Source organism: Hermetia illucens, chromosome 3 (genome assembly GCF_905115235.1).
Source record: "Hermetia illucens chromosome 3, iHerIll2.2.curated.20191125, whole genome shotgun sequence".
NCBI classification, from domain to species: Eukaryota; Metazoa; Arthropoda; class Insecta; order Diptera; family Stratiomyidae; genus Hermetia; species Hermetia illucens.
In genome coordinates, this window is record NC_051851.1 from 118,174,982 (window position 1) to 118,197,134 (window position 22,153).

The window sequence follows — 22,153 nt, forward strand, 5'->3', positions numbered from 1 at the left end:
GCCGGAGATTCCACTTCCTTCCTCCAATTTCTCTGGATTTTACCGCACCGGTACAACCATGCCCAGGTCCTCATTCCCAAGGTGCTTCATATTCCTTCGCAGTGCCTTCTTCTGACGCCGGCTTGGGCCCTTTCCAGGTTTACGGTGTCAGATTTGCCCTTCCTAACTTTCACGAACTTTACCCTCCAGTCTCCAAAGTCCATGCCCGGGTTCTGTTCCCCCAACGTCCGGATGATGTCCTCTGCCTTCCTTCGAGGGCCCGGTAACCAACATCCGACATATTCTGTCTTGCGTAGCTTAGTGTTCACAATAATGAACTTGGGCCGACCGCCGGAACTCAAAGCCGGCATTGCCTGCTGGAGCTACTTTAAGGCAGATTCGTCAGTGCACTCCAAATGGAGAAGCCCATCGCGAAAACCTTGATTGTTAAATGGTGGCTTCGTTCCAGGCTCCAGCATTTTTTTCTACAGGCATTCCCGGAGAATGGTAAATTGTTCCTCTGACATTTTGCATTTTTCAGAACAGAGGCTGCAGCATGCGCATACGTCCTCTTCCTTCCCCCCTTCATGTCCGTATTCCTATGAGAAAGACTAGCTTCATTGATATCTCTCGCACTGATTTGATCACCTCCCAGCACACCGGTCCTAATCTCTGCGGGACGCATGGATGTAAGCCCTGATGCGGAACACAATAAAGCGTTGGCTACAACAGAAGTGTTGGTCTTACGCTTGTTGTGCGCATTACCGCTAACAGAATGGTCTGGTACGTCCAGTGTGGATCTCACCGGGGTTTCCAGTTTATCTCCACCTTCCGCCGGAGATTCCACTTCCTTCCTCCAATTTCTCTGGACTTTACCGCACCGGTACAACCATGCCCAGGTCCTCATTCCCAAGGTGCTTCATATTCCTTCGCAGTGCCTTCTTCTGACGCCGGCTTGGGCCCTTTCCAGGTTTACGGTGTCCGGGCTGCTTGGATCCATTTTCACATACCGGCGTTAAACTAGTAGCGTCCACGTCATCAGCTTCCCTTTCTTCCGCTCTTCGCGATAAGGGTGAAGGAGAAGGTTCTGACAGGCACGATTCAGCCTGTAGTCCCCCCTCCTTAGCGGTCCAAGTTCCCTTCTGCCGAGCCTTCCTCTTCCGTTTGCGGATAGATTTGGGCTGTAGTACCGCGGACGGGCCGGCTACTACAGGCTTTCCCACCACGACAAGGTGGTGTCCGAGGGGGAGTTTGCGCATGGTTCCAGGCAATACAATGTTCTTTGTGTCCTACTCGTATAGGGATGTAAATATTGAGGTGAATTATAAAGAGGTTGATATGTTTGTTTCACTCCATACATTAACTATGTGGAGTCTCTTCTCTCCCTCTTTCTAATTCTTGAGTGGAAAGATTGCTTCTTCAGTAAATAATGAATCAGTTACTGCGATGCTGAGGTGGTTTTCAGTCATACATACATATTAACACTAAATAGCGCTACTCATTTTACGACTGTATCTGCGGTCGGTTACTAGACTGTTTATAATATTATTACTTTTTATTCAATATCCTTCAGGGGCTTGGAGACTTCTGCAAAATATTTTCAACAGTTCGTATTACTTGCTATTTTTTTGCACCGATCTTCATGTGTAGAAATCGTCTTGGTGTTTCTTTCTGGACATCTAAGACCGTGCGGGTTCCACTTTAATTCGGGTTTAGGAATTTCGTCATGGTTCTTCTTCAGTGCACACTAACACATATATTTTTAATCCATATGCCCGATTAGACTGCAGAAATTCTACGCCGCGTGACCATGATTCATAATAGATTCTGGTTTCCCCCTTTTGCGCTCTATAAACAATCCCAAAGGATACTTTGCGTTGTACTCCGTTCAATTTTATGTTGTCTATTAATGACCAATGGTATCTAACTCAGCAAGCTATAGATACAATGATGAATAAGCAACAAGAACAAATGACGTGAGTAGTTCCGTTCCGTATCGTAACTAATTTTCTGGACCACGAGCAACTTCCAAATTCTCCACCTTACGCAGAACACTTGTACATCGAAGTATCTTTCTATCCGCATCAAAAGTATCTTTCCATTAAACAAACCAACTTCAAGTACAGTGATTATCGAAAATTAAGATGTTTTTCGTCCGCCTCGCCGATTGTGCGGTGATTTTTGAAATTTCCACTTGATTTTCAATTTTTCTTCGGTCAGCCAAGCAAAAAATACACCCGGCATAGTTTCAATTCGAAACCTCTCAATCTTTTAACTGATTCGGTTAATTATTTTCAGCTCGGGGGACGAGAAAAAGCTCGAAATTGAAACAAACTAACCAAATGCCGACAATCAGAGTACCTGAATGAGTGGTGATTTGACGATTTATTTGCGTTTTGTCTATTATCTTTCCTGACAGACAATAACAACAGGAGGGTTACGCTTCGTCATTTTCATTATTGGTTAGATACAGAGGTCTTGGCTTCGGCGACGGGGTTAGCATTGAATACACGGAGTGATATAATGATTTTCGTGTGGCCATTGACGTCTCAATGGACTTGTTTTTATCTCGAAAATCGTTGTTACAAGAAATTCTCAAGAGACAGGTTTTTTTTCTATCTAGATACCTACGTTCATATTTGCCCCGAGAGCAATTCACGTTGAACTAATTGTGTTGTTGGTTCAGTTTAAGCATGCATTCTCCTTGCCATAGATGTAGGTAGGTGATTAGAGTAAACCTGTTCATTCAAAATCTCGAGTTTCCTCGGAGCAAAAGGTATGATCTTTTTGCTTGTGAATCCTTCGAAAATAATAGCCTGCAGCATGTCCGAACATGTACATTTGTAGGCGAAATGTACGTGCTCAAAGACCTGTTCGGCAGATAAGTAAAAAGTGGCCGGCTAACTTTTTGCACCTCAACCACAAGAGCCATTGAGGAATATCACAGAAGAGTCACTTTTTCTGCACTCCTCCTATGGAATGCAGGGAAAGGTACAGATTGAAGGAAGTTGCAATTTTGTTATAGGCATGCGTGCAGTTCCCCTAATTCACGCAGGTTTCTTGGTTCTATGCATGCATCAATTGTCATTTTCTCAGAGCTCTTTCGATAAGCCCTTCCTTATTCTGCAATCCTCTTACGCTTTCCCATAATTCCTGTGAATTTTTCCTATAGCCGCACTAGTTCACATCAATACTGCCTCATCAATTTCCCATAAAATCAAAACAACAGGTTGCCAATCCCTGATTACCTGGCCAGCAGAAAGGCAATCAAAGAGATGTTATGCCAATGATAATTTACCTGTGAAACAGATGAATGAATCAAAGAAAGACGCTCAACAACGGCGACCGTGAGTGGAAAGAAAAACCAAGCCAAGAAGGGAAGATACTCGTACCAGAAATTGGAAGATGATGGTCAAGTGAAGAGGAGACTTGTTATATGAATGGGATTATTACAATTATTTTTGTACCAAAAGGTTTGATGGCATCGGTCTGGGACGTGCCTCCGATTGTGAGTGTTCCCAACTCAATGTCGGTAATTAAGGGTAGACGCGCTGGTTGCCGGAATTACGACTATCTGCCCAATTTTTCAGGAATTTCTGATTGCTGTTGTTTTCTTGGCTTCTTGTGCGTTTTCATCTTGTTTTCCGCGGGATTTCTTTGCTGGTACCGAAATGAATTATTTTCCATTCAACCAAAATGGTGGCAATTTTGAAATCGGTTTGGATGTTGTTGCGTGAGTTTCCGTAATTATAGTGATCTTTTCGGGAACAATGAGGAAAGAATAATCCAAGCTCCAATTTTCAGATGTTATTTCAATTATCTGATGAATAGTGGATAATTATCATCCGCTATGTCTACGCGTCGAGATATTGAGGCCTTCGATAGATTACTCTCCACAAGCCTTAGATAGATGGGAAATGATGTCAATTATGTGAACGATTTAACACAAGAATTTTAATGCAAGAGATTTGGTGGTAGATACATATTATGTTAGATGTTATCACCTCATTTTCTCACGAACATGTAGACGTTTCTCCAGCTGGGATTCAATATCAACAAAATTCTAAAATGCCACTGGAATTGAATGTTTTGTGTTGGGAGGGCGCCCAATTCCAGATAATATGCAATGTATATAGATAATTTATCTAATTACCACGATAAAAATTCAGTCCTGTAGGTAGTTCATGTTTACCAGCAAATGACTCGAAATCGAAACAGAACCAAAACACAGCAGCATAAAATCTGCAGGTCGGAATATATTTCGACCTCTGCAAAAGGACCTTGAAAGTGACTGGCTACGAGTGTCGTAAGTTGGTCCTTGATGTCAATATAGCACTCTATCAGCTCATTAATTAGTTCAAACAGAATAAATCAATTGAAAGTAATCCTGCGGCATCGAATGCAGGATAGCTTGAAAGCATGCGGGTGGCCTGAATATTTCGCGCCAAGAACGACCATTTGCAAGGAAAGCTCTCGCTCCTTACTTCTAAAACCCGGGCGTCTAGCTGCACCTAGAACGACAGGATTTTGGACATAAAGTTTATACACAAAAGAAAAAGGAAACCGTGAATACCACTGTGTCAAGTATTTCAATACGTTTTAAACGCCGCACCAAGCATTGAAATGGGAGAAAACAAGACACGCTTGACTTTTGAAATATTCAAGGAAAAAAGGAGAGTAGACTGAGCAGCCGGTAAGAGGAATTTACTGGTAAGACGGAGGAACTAGCAAGAGCCCTTCGGAAAGAGCGCATCGATTTCTACGCTCTGCATATGGTGCCAACTATTAGGACATAGAAGGTGAAGACCGTACAAAAGATCATAATGTTCCGTATTTCGGTAATCCTTGCGCTCAATATCGTGTCGGCATTGCCATCCATTAGAGTTTTCATGACGGCATGAAAAAAAATCAAGCGATTTGCTGATCGGATGATGACCTCACGATAGCTTTCTCTACTGCCCACGTACCATAGGCAGATCTGCCCGATGCTGAGAAAGACACATATTGCTGACTACTTGACACAATGACCTATCAGGTACCGGCCGATAACTACATTGTCATTGCGGATGACCTTAGTGGTTGCGTCACCGAAATGGCAGACGGTAACAATTACCATGGGGAAAAGGCCTTTGCGAGCATTTCCTGTGTGGAGCTTGCAAATCTCCCTTCAGCCACGTTCATTCGTGCAGATGAGGGAACGCTCGATGTGTTGTGGTTTGTGGACATGCACATGTTCGCATGTGCAAAGGCATACGCATACTTATGCTCAGATAAGGCAGGTGGAAATAAAACCCCTAACAGTGAATAAAAATTTACTATGAAGAATACTCAGAAATCAATTCAAATCTTGCGTCTCTAGTCTTCTTTTTTTAAACCTTTGTCCCGTTCAGCAGCGAGGTCGGCTTGTCGTGGTCGATTTCGCCATTTGGTTCTATCATATTCCCGATCTGGATGGGACCGTGACGCTTTTAAATCCCCATCTAACGTATTCAGCTACCGTTGCTTTGGCCGGCTTTTTGGTCGCTTACAATCTACTTCGATCTTCAGACCAATCTAGGCAAGTGACCATACCGTCGAAGACGCCTCTCTCGCAATTTTTCCACCATCAGTGCGACCCCATATTGATCGCGGATATCTTCATTTCGGATGTGATCAAAACATGTCACGCCGTTAGTCCAACGTAACATCTTCGTCTCCGTTACCGTAAGACGCCGTTCATTGTCTTTTATAGTTGGCCAGCATTCAGAACCGAGAGGGAGCGACAGCATGGAGGACATTGCGGTAAATTTTAGAGTTGAGACGTTCGTTGATACGTTGGTCACAGAGAACACCAGTTGTGGAACACCATCCAGGTTGCGTTAATGCGTCGTCAGAAATTCAGTTTTATTCAGATTCAATCTGAGACCATGTTGCATGAAGCGATCATTCTATTTTTTGACTTTTACTCGAGAGCATCTTTGCTATTAAACGCTGGGAAAACATCATCTGCATAAAGCGGTGTATAGGGCACTGGACGTTGGATGTCCCGTGTGACTGTGTCCATAATAAAAACAAAGTGGAGTGGTGAGAGGGCGCTTCTTTGATGAACACGAACAGAGACATGAAGCGGTTTTGATAGACCCGCCACACTTCGAACTTCACTTCTCGGATCGTGGTAGAGCAATTGAACCCAGCCCACGAGGTCTTCTGGCACTAAGTATTGTCGCAGAGCATACCAGGTGAGTTCGTGGTGCATACCGTCGAACGCCTTCTCTAGATGCAGAAATGCAATGGAAAGAGAGCAATGCTTCTTATGGTGTCTCTCCATGAGTAACCGCGGAGCGTGTTTGCGTCAGTAGTCCCGCAGTTCTTGACAAACCCGGTTTGATTTACAGTTATTTCAACGGTTTCACAAATACGGTTGTCAAGAATGCGTTCAAAAATCTTCATGGTATGGGAAAGTAACCGGATCGGACGATAATTTGAACATTCTGTTGGACTACCTTTCTTTTTCCATATTGGAACAGTGATACTTTCTTGCCAGTAAGATGGTGTTCTATCCTCCTGAATAATCCGATTAAAAAGTTCACTGAGCCACAATGTTGGGTCCAACAAGTGGGAAAGTAGGCAAAAAAAGCAAGACGCAAATTTTGGACTATGCCAGTGAACACTTGGGATTCCAGCAAGCTGCGAAGAAGAAGAACACCTCTTCCCAGAAAAAAAAGGGCCGACTCAACTGTGATCCCAGCGCCTGCAATATTGGATAAAACCAAAACTCGGCAGTTCACAGAATGGATATCAAAGCGAAGAAAAAGGCAGGAGAATGATACGCCTTGAACAAGTATTTCCAAGAAGAAGGATATTTCGTAAGAAATTACTGACGGATCTGAAATTTTCAGACTTGGATGATAGTCTGACCCGCATCTGGGGAACACAAAAGGACATCTGTGGCTGGAATTATACAGATCCATTATGAAACCTGCGGATATTTTCTACGGCAAAGTGAAGAAAGAACTGGTCTGGAAGCTGAGGTTACAGAAAGCAGAACAAAGTTATTGAAAGCAAGGATCTAGACAAAGTCACCCTCGTAGGAACATACCCCTGTAGATCGCTATTATTAGTTTGGTGGTGGGAACGGCGGTTAAAGTGATTACCGCAGGTAAAATAATGCTCGGTTTGGTCATATGCTGGGAGATGCTGGGGCATGACCGATTAAAATGGTGTAGAAAGTTCGGGGAGGTGAACTACTCCATCAATGATTGCATCAGAATCCCACGATATATGTGGTGCAAGAAGAAACGCGGTGTTAACAACCGGTATCTTGTAATCGAAGCGACATTTAGTAGCAAGTTGAAAGGACAGACCAGTCCAGCATAGATATGGCTTTAAGCACTTGTATACTTTTTATCAATTACAGCTGTTCTTCATTTATAGGTTTCACTTAGGAAAGAACACACCATCAAAATCTCCCTCTGATAAAACAAGACATGATAAAATCCCAATAGAAATCCTTATAATGTATAATAGTGGTATTTATTATTGACTAGAATGTCAGATAAATTAATTTAATTCAATATAATTAGTTTGTTATACACTTTAAGTACTCAATTACAACTAGGGGCGCCACATGGTGGTTACTTGTGAACCATACCGAAATCAGGGAACGCAATTTGAGTGCGGAATATGTCTGTTAACCCTATAATGTGAGTTTGTAGAAGACAGACCATTCGAGAAACAGTGGCATTTCCACGTGCTTTTTTTGTTAAGACAAAGAGTAACGGCATCCATATTTACGGCTGCTATGCCCCTCCTAGAGCTCCAATAGCACATGGATAGAGATGACATATTAGGCAGTTTGGTGTTGGATGGTAAAGGTAAAATAATGGCCGGTGATTTCGCGTGGGTTATAGAGTAGGGTTTTTTGGCACAGAAGCGACAATCGAGGGCGCAATGGCATTAAAAGACCTAGGGTGGTTGGCTGGTCTGTCGATACCAGGACAAAAGAAGGTCACTGGCCGAAGGGAACAGCGATGGAAAAAGTCGGTCATCTGTACCAGGATATAACAGTGACCCACGGTGCTGCAATGCCTCAATGGCTGCTATTGGCACACTCCAATAGTTTGCAAGCAAATTTGAATCCCGCATGGTTTCCATCAGCGGAAAAGGCAGAAGTTAGTTCTGCTACAGCAAAAACCACTAGAAGTGACTACTTCGTTTCGTCCTATTTATCTGTTAGATACTATCGGGAAGGTCCTGGAGGGAGTGGTGTTCAACATGCTGCTCCCGTTCATCGAACTGGCGAGTGGTCTAGCAGAATGAGGCTATGGATTTGGTCAGCCCGCTATAGGGTCGATGCGATAGCAGTAGTCGTGGAGCTAGTTCGGGAGGCATTGTCCTTTGGTAAATGCCGTGTGGTGTAACGCTAGATGTCAGAATGTCAAGAATAATAAATAAGAGTTGGATTAAGCAGTGAAAATGAAAAAGTATATAGAAGGGAAAACATTCAACTGTTTTAACTGATCGCGGGAAAAACAATATTGTTAACATTCGGGTTGGTGAGGTTCATTCGCTGAGGTCCACCGAGACATCTTCGTCGTAGCTGCATCGATGGTGATTTCCAACCCTCGATAGGAGAAAGTCGCAAAGTTTTATATCATTACTGTTCTCATTTGACCAGGCTCGTGTGGAGGACTCTCTCGACTGTCTCTGATGTGTCGTCGAAGATCATGGAGGGAGTAAGACGGTTGAACGATGATCTCAGATCTCAGACGTCACACGCCATAACCTTGCAGAGGCGAAATGGATTGGTGTAAATGCGAATCGCACTGGTCAAATGAGAACGATAAAGATAGGAGGCTACAACATTAATCCCGTTTATAATTTTCCTTATCTAGGGTCGAAAATCACAATCGATAAGAGCTACGATGATGAAATCCGCCCACTGCTGTTGGCTGCCAATAAAGCCTATTTCAACTTAGAAAAACGGTTTTGCTCAAAACGTCCCACCATAGGGTCAAAGCTCTCACTAGACAAGACAATGATTTGGCCAGTCCTCATGTATTCCTCGGAGACTTGGGATGTTAGCACGCAAAAATTACGAACTCTTGACCGCGTTCGAGAGGAGAATCCTCCGAAGAATTTTTGTCCCCCTAAATAAGGATGGACGATTCCGTAGCCCACACAACAACAAAATCTATGAGCGGTACCACGACCGTCTGGTTGTGGATAAAATCCGGCCCAACAGGTTGCGGCGAGCGGGTTCGTATAGGTGAGGGTGATCCTGCCCGGGAAATCTATAAGGGTATTATATATGATAGAAAAAGAAGCCGAGGCAGACCCTGCCTCAGATGAAGCGATTGCGTAGGTCAGGATGTCAGCGTTTTTAGGGATATCGAATTGGTAGACTTCGGCACAAAACCGGGATGTCTGGAGATCCTTATTAAGGCAGGCCTAGACCATATACTGGTTGTTGCATCATTGATGATGATGAAGATGGTGAGATGCGGATAAAAAAAAACTAGAACAACTGGAGTGGACTACCGCCCATGAATAATATGGTGACAATTCCGCGCAAATTATCTCATTTATTCTGACACTGAGTATTTCGGGGTCTCTTATGTATATTTTCATACGCACGCAGTAGATACTACAGACCTCTTCATCGTGGTACTTACTGCCTTCAACACTTTGCAGATAACTTCAACTGCTTTCTCTAAAAGCTCATGTTTTGGCTCCAATATGTAGATAATGTCAATGCTACTGCGATGTGGCGATGGTCGCAAATGCTGTAACCATTCTGGCGGTGCCAATTATTGCTCCTGGTAGTGGTCATGCCAATGGGACATGGTAGCCATCCTCCCAACGATTTCAAAGCTCCCATTCCAGTTCAACCACGCTTAGATCATTGAAACTTAAGTCAGGATGCAAAAAAGCATGTAAACTCTTCCTATGAAGGATACAAACTGGTCGCAAGTTTTTGGACTGAAAAATAAACTACCCTGCTTGTCAAGTCCTGTTATGTTATCTTTGTTTGTGGGATAGAACTTTTCATAAGATCGTTTACGCTCTCTTCAGTGGGCTCTTGTTTTACCGGCTCTAAAGAAGTCTGTTATTGTATTGGCTAATAGCCCCTATCCTCATCCTGCGCTCGTCGATCGTGTTGGCTTTTCTATTTTTTGCAATATGATTCTAAAAATAGATGGCCTTGTGGTTTTGTTACTCTTAACAAAGACCCCAGAGAGCTTCCCTTTATACCATTATTTTCGGCTACGGCAACTGACTCTTTCATGTGTTTATTTCTTCGTTCATTATGACAACAGAAGTAGGTAGTGGACAATAAGACTTCTGTCTCAATTTCGATGGCCTCCATTCTCATTAAATTTGAGCACTGCCTGTGACTGATATTCGTTGCGAGCCGATCGGCAGCTTCTCAGTGGAAGCGTAGCTTGTATAATAATCCGATGGTGTGCCTAAAATCAATAGAGTTTCTTCTACTGCCTATTTTGCTTTAAAAGTAGATTTCATGCTTAGTTCCGGATTTTCAGGGTATATTTTCGATCATAACTTGGAGGTGCTTCGAGGGCTTATCTGCCTGTACAACCTTAACCTGGAGCATAGCTTGGCCAGCCGCCTTAATCCTGAGACTAATTTCTGTACATCTTTACAATTCGCACTTCAATAGACCTTTGGCAGGAAGAAATGCTTTCCTGGCTGTTATGCACACATCTGGTATATTGGTATTCTATTGCAGGAAGACCTTGCGAGACTCATAGTTCTACAACTGTTTCTAACCATGTCAAATCTGCGGCTCTCATACGCATCACTCAGTAGCCGTTTTTATTAGAAACCGCCTCCATCTTACCTATCAGTTAGTATAAACCATCCATTCATAAAAAATAGGAACTTATTATTGCTAGTAAGAAAACTGGCACGGAATATAGGTCGGTCATTTAACTTGAATTGGGGAAATTGGGGAGTGTCATACGAAAAACTTCTGAGCACTTCACGGGGTTAATTGAGCAGGGTCACCCTTTTTTGTAGGTTGTTAGGCACCCACTATTCCCAAACCCAAACGTTCAGGGTGTGAGGGTACATCTATTTAAGGATTCGTAATTATCGCTTTTCTGCAACAGACCACCATATTGGAGTGGTTCAACATTTTTCTAAAATCTTTTTTAGTGAAATCCAGCCTAAAATTTGCATATTTTTTATGGTTCATGATTCGATGTCTATCTGTTATATTATATTTTGAAACTATTTTCTTCCAGGCTCTGCATCATGCTACTTCTCAATAGAACTCCAAGGATCATTCGTGACGCAAGGCACAGTTGCAAATCATGAAATTCAGTACAGCCAAGTTAACATCACAGAGGATTCTATACCAATTTGGGGGGTATGCCAGAAACGGATTGAAAACAATGTGATTCTGATGATCAGCTCCGAGGAGACAACATGTTTCCGCTGCTTCAATCTGAAACTGGTCTCTCGAAATGTACTTCGCGCCAGGACCACGGATTCTGACTATATCTCCAAATGCTACGCCAATGAAGAAAAAGCTATCGCCTCGTGTCCAACAGAAGAAATTTTGAAGGATTCTTCGCTCTTCACTGAAATTATCTTGTATAGTAAGTTCACCCTTATTTGAAATTCTCTTAGAGCCCTTAAACATTCGCAACTTTTCCAGAACACTATGATGCTGGTGGCCAAGAAATCAGACGAGAGTATTGCCCAATAAATGGAAGATACAAATTGAACTATAACGTTGATGATGGGCAAGAGGATTTCATGGAATGCTCAACAATGGAATCGGAGTTGGATAATTGTCCTTCTGGATCTGCAATGAATCTTCGGTTCAGGAAATGCTCATTCGAGGATCATGGTAATAGTTTGTAAACATTTCACTACATTAGGCAAATAACTAGCATTTAAGCTGTTGAAAGACATTGTGAAAATTGACATTTTTGTTCTCAGAAATAACATTCGAATGCTTGGGTCATTGGGAGGATGAAAATAATCAAAAATATTTGGCGTTGATGAATTCTAGCCCAGCAAAGGATAAGCTCGGACCGCAATATCGATGCGCGGTAACTTCATTCATGGTTCGAATAATCGTATTATCTTAAATTTTCATAACTTTCAGATCTACTCTGAAGATCCTGTAACAGGGAATATAGTTATTTCATTCAGTAAAGACTCAACATGCTCAGCAATAAATAAGTCTATAAATGATAACAAGGCTGAGGTTCCACACACCGAGATGTTGACGCTTTATCCAGCCGTTAATGTCCATTGGCCGCACGATCAGTTCTGCACGTTCCCCGAATGGTTGCAAGGACACTTCGAACATATTACGGTGAAAAACGACACGCTTATATTTCGGGACCAAACATCCTTCAAAACCTATACTATGAAGTGCATAGCGAATATTAGTGACTATATTTTAGTATTCAGTCGAACTCAATGGTAAGTTCAGGGTACTTTTGATAGTTTGAGCATAAATAATGAGCTTGATTTATATAGTGACGAAGAAATCTACCAATGTATCCAAATCAAGGATCGAAGTCCTAACATCGTGGAACTTCAAATCGGAACAGAATTGTCTCGAAATTACTCAGAAGCGATTTGTTCTAGTGAACACTTCAATAGCTCTCAATGGTTAACACAAGGACGTCTGGACCAGAAATACAAATATACTCCCTGCCCCGTCAGTGGAGAGTTTAGAGGAGTTATTCCAGATGCAACGACGCTATGTGCAAAATTATCCTCAGAATGTACGTCCGAGGATATAATGTACCACGAGGTATCAGCATGCGAGTATGGGGAAGTATACGAAGGTGAGTTCAAAACTTTGAGGGAAAAAATGTTGAATCAAACTGGAAAGACTTAATTGATGCATGCTATGACTTATAACTTTTGTGAATAATTCAGAGGAAAAATACATGAACAAGCACCATTTTTTTTGGGGTGTATTTCGTATTTAACAATCTCCACGAAGACGAATAGTTCACAATCCAGTACCCAAGCTAACACATTCCAATGGCTCCTTATTTTTCCTATCATGCTAAATATAGATCCTTTGAAGCGTCAGTTCTTATTAATGCAAGGATATTCAGCATTTCAGAAATTTTATTATTCTCATTTTGCTTTCTCCTCAGAACGGAAATATCAATGCTTAGGACAGTGGACAGAAAATGACGTTGTTTATGCGTATACAAAACGGTTAGATGTCGGTACGTACGAATGTTTTGTTGGGGCAATGACACCCGAAAACAAAATATTTCTTAAGGAGGCAGGTGAAAATTGTCAACGAAATGTGAATCCATACCGTTTTGGAATGGAAATACATCAAACTTGTAAGTCTACATTTTCAGCGTTTTCAACCTAAAATGTCTTTTACTCCAACAATTTCGTAACTTTGAACATTTCAGCAAAATGCAAGAGGACGCCAAAGCCAATAACAACCTCAACTACAACAACGTTTCGGCCGACAACTGTTGTATCCACAACTTCGCCTTCAGCAAAGTTTGATGACTCAAATGCTATACATCCTGTGACAACTGCCCCGGAAAGTTCGTTGTCTAGCGAAGTCAGCCCCGTAGCATTTCCACTTTTACTTGCGACTAGTCTTTTTTGTTTAACAAGATAAGAATTATTTTATACGACGACGGGAGGATAAACAGAAAACCGTATCTGATCCAAGTTTAGATTGTATTTTGTGAATGCATCGTCTCTATGAGAAAAAGGGTGTGAATGTGATAAAATATCGATTCGGAAAAATAGTGAGCTCTCTTTGAAGTAAGGCTTCCCAAACAAATATCATATATACATGTTTAGTGTCTAAGGATAAAGTTAGGAGTAAGAAATGAATTAAATATCTTCTATATGTTGTAATGAAGGCTGATTTATTTATATGGAAAAAAGAATATTTTCATAATAAACTTATGATTTTCATTTGCGGTTGTTTTACATGATAGTCATGGAAATTATATAGAAATTTGTTTGAGACAACAGCGGATTTTTAAGATTAGAACAAATAAGAATTTTTCGATGTTTGTTTGCTCGTTGCCCCCCGGCGATTAATAGTAGAGTAGTGTGAAACCCAGTGCCCGGGTTGCACCTGCCACAATTAAAGGCTTCCTTGAGCCAAGATCGCAATCTTGGCTCAAGGTCCAGTTCGTTACCGCCACCAAATCGTCCTCCTTGTCGTCGCTCCACGAATACCTCTTCTTCGTCTTTTACGATAGGTATTGCCCATTTATGCTTTTCAAATCCTGCCTTTTGTCCTGTCTTTAGTTCTGAGCATTCGCATGATAATGTAGCCCCCGCAAAACATATAAAACCAGCAAAATTATGTTCATATGACATCACGGCTGAAGGAGGCTGACACTTGCAGCTAATATTAATATTAATAATATGAAGAATTTTAAAACTTACATTAAATCAAATTAAATTTTATTATAATATAAAAATATATTAAGCACGTGAATTGACTTTGGCAGCCATATGTCGATTTGCATTTGTCGGCGTGGTCGCCACCCGAGCTCATAATGAAAGAACGGATGGAGAACGACTAATGTAGAATGTGTGGTTCGGCGTTAGAGACGTTGGACCATCTCATTTCTGGCTGTACTCTTATGGCACCGGTGCAAAACATCACCAGGCATAATGCTGTATGTAAGGTAATCCATCAAAACCTTGCATGCAAGCATGGGCTGATCACGGCAGCATGTCCCGTTTATTGATATGAACCGCAAGCAATACTTGATAGTTCTGCTTAGAGCATGTATTGGGACCAGCAAGTTCTAACTGTGTCCGGATAGCTGAGTGTTTAGAGCACAAGGCTATCATCCATAAGGTCACGGTTCAAATCTCACTAGTGGCAGTGGCGGATACCAGTCGACTCAGCTGTGAATGCTGACCACTTTGCCTCCTACAATGTACTGTAGTGTACCGTTACGGTCTTGAATGAAGTGCTCTAACACACTTCAAGGCCCTGATCCAATATGGATTGTTGTGCCAACGATTATTATTATTACTTTTCCGAGTTATCAGAATCTCGGCAGATGCCGGATTTTACCTAATACTAGCACTAAGTGCCAAGCATTTAGGCTCGGGCGATCCTACCTACTTAAAAACTAAAGTGGCGTTGGTGCTAGTGGCCGGTGGTAGGTCAATTGGCGAATCCGTCGAGACTCCACGCAACATCGAGCACGTATGCAAAATGGTGTACTTTTGCATGGTTTGAATCAGACTGTGCGAAAGTCCCACGGCATCAAGGGAAGCCGTGAGGGATTTAAGTGCAATACCTGTGGCTGACAATATTATGGTAACTACGAGCACCCACTTGATCTTCGATTTCCGGAGCCAATGGCTCATATTTCACCTTTTTCTCCACATATTTCCATTCAATGTTGTTATTATGGGGGATAGCAACATCAATAATATACGCGGAGCGACCCGGCTTTTCAACTAACAGTACGTCAGGCTTGTTATGTGCAGTAGGTATATCAGTCAGAACCCGGTCCCAATATGTACATGCTGTAAGCAGAACTATCAAGTACTGCTTACAGCTCATATCGGTAAACCGGACATCTTCCTGTGATTAGCCCATGCTTATATACAAGGTTTTGATGGATAACTTTACATACAGCTTTATGCCTGGTGATGTATTGCACCAATCCAACGTCTCTAACGCCGAACCACACATTCTGCACTGGTCGTTCTCCACCCGTTCTTTCATGATGAGTTTTTCCTAAGCTCTGAATGGCACATATGAACTCCTCCGTCTCATCAAAGAGCTCTCCAGCACACAGCCATCTGTTCGACAAATGCAAATCAACAAATGGCTGCCAAAGACAATTTACGTGTTTACCGTGCATTGCCTTCGACTTGCATTCATCGATCTGATCTTGGTCCGACTTCACCCCACTCAATTGATTGAAAGATCGATCCTTCAAATTAAGTGGAGTCAGCCCACAGTCTGCCTTACAAACAGCCGCATGCAAGAGACTCGCCTGCTTTTTGCTGTAAAAATAAGTGCGCGGCGAGTCGACTTGGCGATGATGTTGTGCCGCCACGTCAACCACGCCCCTACCTCCGATGTCACGAGGCAGGTTCATCCGTTCCACTACAGACATTGGGTGATGCATTCGGAATTTGGACATAGTTGTCCGTATCCGCCGCTGGACGTTTTCCAGATCGGTCTTCGTCCACGGCAATATTCCGAATGCATAATCCAGTGAAGGGATAGCGAATACATTCATAGCGCTTATTTTATTCTCCTTCGAGAGATGCGATTTCAGCACCATCTTTACACGTCGCCGGAATTCGGGCAGCAGAGCATCTTTCAGATCACCAACTCGAGCATAGGTTCCTTGCAGAATTCTTAGGTACTTGTAGAAGTCTGTCTCGGTCATAGCTCGATGTGGAGGTCACCAATGCTATGTCCGACATGCGGCTCGTGATGACCTTTGTGGATGGCTTGGATTCGACACTTGTCTAATCCAAACTCCATCCGAATATCACGGCTGAACATGTCTATTATTCACAACAGACTTCTAAGATGGTTGTCAGTACCAGCATAAAGCTTGATGTCATCTAAGTACATCAAGTGTGTCAGTTCGCACTTAGCACGTAGGCCATACTTTATTGCAAAACCATGCCCTCTAGCATCATTCAGTAGCCATGAAAGGCGGTTCAGTGCCATACAAAACCAAAGGGGACTCAATGAATCCCCCTGGAAGATGCCCCTCCGATGCCTCCGTCACCGAGAACTGTATTGTCTGGACGCTCTGTTGGGATTCGTTGAGAGATCTGAAAAAGTTCCGTTGGTTCCTCGCGTATGTTGCATTCTGGACACGTCTGGAACAACTTTCGCCATACCGTCGTAACCGACTGTATACAATAGAAAGTTTCTGTTTTAGTGTGTTCAGAATTTCACCTAACGCTGTCTCACTGGGATGGCATAGTTCCGGTAAACCCTCTGCACTTTATTTCTCACCCGTCTGCTGGCATTGCCAGTGCTGATCTAAATCAGTCTAGCAATGTCCTGCCTTGGTGAGTCCCGCCGACATTCCAGACGAATTTTCCATGGTGGATCTCTTTGGTCACTCAAACCAATAACACGAAAGCGAATCTTCTGACCGTGCAATCTGATAGCCGCAACTGCACCACAATACATAAGTGATTGTAGTTGCAGCAGCGACATATCAGGACACAGCCGAGATGAAATCTCATCATTGATTTGAGACAGAATTCCCGGAGATGCATGCATGCATAGCCTGGGAACACCTGGTCTATGCAAAGGATCCGTATCCGAGAATCCTATACATACTCTTTGGAATTCGTCCCGAATCTCAGCGGAAACCTCCACTGGACGGTGGAGAAGAGTGCTTCGGTGAGCACTGAACCTGTTGCCTGCAGTGGTGTTGTTGATGCCGCCGCCTCTGCCCCCATCGAATCTCGGTCACCAGTTTCCCCGATGATCTCAAGTCGAACACGCTCCCTGATGGTGGCCGGGATTGTGTCGCTGCGAGTAATAAAACGGTACTGGTCTGCGACTCGCTGCACAGTCACGTGCGCGAATTGCGGGAAACGCTCGACGAATCTCTGGTGTAACAAGGGGCGGTAAGATGTTGTACCTGCCCCCGCCGTTATTTCGTAGTAGAAGCGGATGATGAAGAGGTTCATTTTTTCAGTTCATTTCATCCGCTGCCTACGCGAACCTGTTGAAGCGGTCGCTACAGAGTGTGCCAAAACAGCTGCAGCAGGCAGAGCTGTGCTCCTGGTCATCGTGGCGCCTAGACCTCGAACCGCTTCACGACTAGCGGTTTCGACGCCATGCTGTCCATTACGGGAGCCCGACCCAGTCACCAAGTCAGACCACTCCCGCCGGTTATCCGTACCGGACCTCAAATTTCTCTTTCTTCTCATTGGATGGATTTGCATTTTATACCTAACTGCCAGGTGTTGGGATAGTTTCCTCAGTGAGTAATCTGCGAAACTGCAAAATTCCTGCACTTTCCTCACCTACCCCCTGAGACGCAGCGGTGGCGTACAGCCATTCAGACTGAAGCTATCCGTTCCTCCTCCTTTTACAATCGGGTTTGGGACCGGCTTCGGCGGAGTTCTATTTATTAGTTATTATTATTATTAAGTTCTAACTGATTGCCCTATTCCACACAGCACGCCTGACGTGCTGTTAGTTGACAAGACGGGTCGCTCCGCGTATATTATCGATGTCCCCCTAATAGCAACATTGAACGGAAATACGTGGAGAAGAAGGTGAATTATGAGCTCTTGGCTCGGGAAATCAAAGAAATGTGCAGTCTCCAGCTACAGGTATTGTACCTAAATCCCTTACGGCTTCCCTTGATGTCCTGGGACTCCACACAGTCTGGTTCAAACTATGCAGAAATACGCCATTTTACATACGTGCTCGATGTTGCGTGGAGTTTTCGACGAATTCTCCTATTGACCTACCACGAGCCACTACCACCAGCGCCCCTTTATAATTTCAGTAGGTAGGATCGTCCTAACTTAAATGCTTAACACCTAGCGCTAGTATTAGGTAAAATCCAGCAGCTGCCGATTTGGTGACAACTCGGAATTAATAACAACTTTACTTAATTAATACAATATAATTGAAAATTTAATTTGAAAAGCTATATTTGATTTGTTGTTTCAGTTTTCTTTCCCCAAAAACTTATCAAAAATTTCATTTTTGACTTGCTTCACGGGAATGAGCGGCAAGCCGCCGACGGGTGGCGGAGTAGATCCGCCCCCACCACACGGTATAAGGGCACTCGAATGGACCGTGGAGTCCGCAACTAGGAGGATCCAGATCTTAAAAAAGCGAAAGTAAGGAGAGTCAACCTTGAGAGAAGAAATGGGGAGCTGGCGAAGACACTGGAAGATCTAAAAAGTCAAGTGTCAATGTTAATAGAGAAAAACGGAAAGCTTACGGAGCAACTAATGGCTGCGGAGGCGGGCCCGTCGTCTCCAAAGACAGCCAGGGAAAAAGTGAAGCGAAAACTTCCGCAGCCATGGAGGAGTGGTACTGTCTTGAGGGCGGGCAAGTTTTAGACAGGGAGTTTGTCCGTATGGAGGATATTGAAAACCATTAAGTTGATGGTACGAGAGACGGTGACAACGGTGGTGGTGGATACGTCATAGACGGGACTGCTAACAAGGTGGGTTGTGGAAAAGAAAGACGGAGGCCATGAGAGTCTAAATCAAATGTAAATAAATAGCGGATAACAAGAAACCAAGGGAGGCCCTCGAGCGAGCGAATATTCCTTCTGAAAGGTTTGGATGCGGAGGAATAGTCCGATGAGGTGCTCAAAATGCTCCGGGAGGGGGGAACTGAGGTCAAGTTCCTTACATTGTCGCATTTTAGTACGAGGAGATTCGTTTGGAAAAACGAATATTGCCGCACTTCCTCGTGCAGATAATCCTGGAGAGCCGGGGAAGCGATCTGATTGGTTTCAAGTCGCTTAATTACCTGGCAATTCGTTTTGAGCGTCTGTTGAGGGGCGAAATACCCCAGTGCCGAAGATGCCAGCGCTAAATGACTTTGAGATGTAAAAGTGCGGGAAAGGCCATGCCGCAGCCGAATGTTCGCTGACTGAAGCAGAAGGCAAGGAAAAACCTTCTGTGTCAACTGCGAAAGCGGAGGTCATCCGGTTTTGTACCGTGGATGTCCTACATTCCGCAATGTTAAGGTCACAAGGTAGCAGGCGCCAAGATTCGCCGAAAGGATTAAGGTGACAGTATTGTTGGACGGTACCGTCTCATCGGCTCCAATTTTCCCGGGGATCCCGTTTCCAGAAGTAGTCCGACAAGGAAGAGCTAAGAAGCCCCAACAAGATGCAAGTGGCGGGATAAACACCATCCTTAATAAAATATTAAATATGTGTGAAAACATGCAGCGGTGGGGGTACCGGAATACATGTGCGTCACCCTTATCGTAATGAATTTGGAACTTTTGAATTGGTGGAAGTATGTAGTAGTAGTAGTAGTAGTAGTAGTAGTGTATAGTATTCACAAACAATTCAAGAGGGGTATTCCTCAAATCTTGGATAGAGCAATACCAGATAGAGTATAAATGCGAAATATACCGGTCAGATAGTTCAAGCTGGCCCTGGGAAAATACCTATCTGGAATTGTTCGTTGTTGACGTGCATGAATTTTAATTTTAGGAATCTTCAACGGAAACTACAGACTCTTCCTTACGATAGTGACCATAACGCTATTCTTATTGAGTTGCTGCTTGATGGATGAAGAATTCACCTTCTGCCGATGTATAGCGGCGTCGACACCTTTAAACAAACAGATTAGAACCACCAAGCGAGGTTTATTCGGAGATATCCGCAGAAATGCCCACCTTTTGATGGGGAAGACGATAGTACAATTGCGCCAGGTACCGGGAAGTTGATCAACGAGGAAATAGTTCAGTATCTTCTCAAGCTGGAGAACTTAACACTGTACATAATTGAACAAGTCGTCTCTAAGAATAAACCTCGGAAAAATATGGAAGCCATAAAACGGCTTAGCAAAATCTCTCGGAGATATGAGGGCTATCATTATCCCATATTGGTTGAGTCCAAATCACGCCTTAAGATTGCCTGGCACCTTGTCCGCCAATATTGCATAAATGAAGTCAACTCACAACGGCGTCAGAAGTAAAGGGTATTTTACCATGCGAATCCGATGCCGTATTTATAAAGATAAAGTTACGGGTAACTGCGCCGAGAATCAAAGTTAGTAACAGCGAAATGATTCAGATAGACGCTAATAGTGTAACTGTTGATGCTCAAGGCAATTACATTGTGATAGATGATGGTCTCAAACTCGAGCTTATAGGAGAGCACTTTGAGTCGGTGCATCAGTCAAGAATGGACTTTCAGAAATCGTGAAACAAGATCTCCATAATTTTAAAAGGGCACTACAATTTTGCAGTTCTGTCCTGCGGTGCAGCCTTTGATATCGTCTGTTTTGATGGCTTTCAGGCTCTTCAAGAACGATTTTCCCAATCACCTCGTAGCGATGATGTGTGACAATGTTGTACGGCAAATGCTTTCTCATCACAGATAGAAATCTCACTGCTAATAGAGAATTTCATGTTCTGAATGGATTGCAGCATGGTACAGTGACTGCGCCTGCACTTTTTGGAGTATTTGCCGGCGAATTACTTAACTTGTTTGAGTTTAATAAATCTCCGAAAAGGTCGTTGGTTGCCTTCGCTGACGATTTGATACCCTACCCGGCACATAAGAAGGTAACTGAGGTGCAAATTGAACTTCAGAAGGTGTTCAATGGATGGCGGATGAAAATCAATGCGCAAAAGTGTGAATCGATTCTGTTTCAAAATTCCCTGGGGTACGCCAGTAGGAACTTAAAAAGGAATCATATAGTGCAATCCGCTTCGCATGGTGAAAACCCTTGTGTTTCGCAGCGTTCTACCTCTCACGGAAGGCTTTATTCCTCCCGAAGCTTTCGTGTATCTGAATAATTCTCCTTTCTGCCGGTGACCCGCTTACGTTTTATATATTGGGTTGGGGAAAAAGTAATGTCGTATTTGTGATCGAATTTTAACGCTTTATTTAACATACTCAGAATTATCCGATTTAAGTCAAATATGCGCCGTTTTGTTCGCAAACTTGTTGCCATTTAGAAGGCAACTCCATTATCCCCCTCTTATAACCCCCCCCCCCCCCCCGCTCCTTATTTGCAAAAAACTCAGACAGCCAGTTTTCGCAAGCCTCCTTTGAGGCGAACTTAGTAGCACCAAGAGCGTTTTGCATGGACCGGAAGAGATGGTAATCATTTGGTGTCAGGTCCGAACTATACCGTGGGTGCGATAGGACATCCCATCTGAGCTCCCATAGCTTCTGGCGGGTCATCAAAGATGTGTGAGGCCGAGCGTTGTCCTGGTGGAACACAGCACCATTCCTATTGACCAATCCTGGCCGCTTCTGGTCAATCGCCTGCTTCAAACGGTCGAGTTGCTCACAGTAGAGGACCGAGTTGTGGGTTTGGCCATAGTTGAGCAGCTCCCTTACAATCCCACCAAACATACAGCAAAACCTTCCTGGCCGTCAATCCGGGCTTGGGATGGTTTGGGCCGGCTCGCCGCGCTTCGACCACGATCTTTTTCGCTTGAGATTTTCCAACATGATCCACTTTTCATCACCAA

General features: G+C 43.4%; 1 protein-coding gene across 1 annotated transcript in view; it reads left to right on the forward strand.

Moving 5' to 3' along the window:
* LOC119652926 overlaps positions 1-13,908 on the forward strand; it is a 44,466-nt gene extending 30,558 nt beyond the window's left edge. The window contains exons 2-8 of the mRNA XM_038057313.1: positions 11,226-11,582; positions 11,642-11,836; positions 11,929-12,041; positions 12,098-12,420; positions 12,478-12,791; positions 13,113-13,310; positions 13,386-13,908. Coding sequence (XP_037913241.1) covers positions 11,226-11,582; positions 11,642-11,836; positions 11,929-12,041; positions 12,098-12,420; positions 12,478-12,791; positions 13,113-13,310; positions 13,386-13,603 — 1,718 coding nt within the window. The 3' untranslated portion in view covers positions 13,604-13,908. The remainder of the gene's footprint in view (positions 1-11,225; positions 11,583-11,641; positions 11,837-11,928; positions 12,042-12,097; positions 12,421-12,477; positions 12,792-13,112; positions 13,311-13,385) is intronic.
* Positions 13,909-22,153: the final 8,245 nt, after the last annotated feature.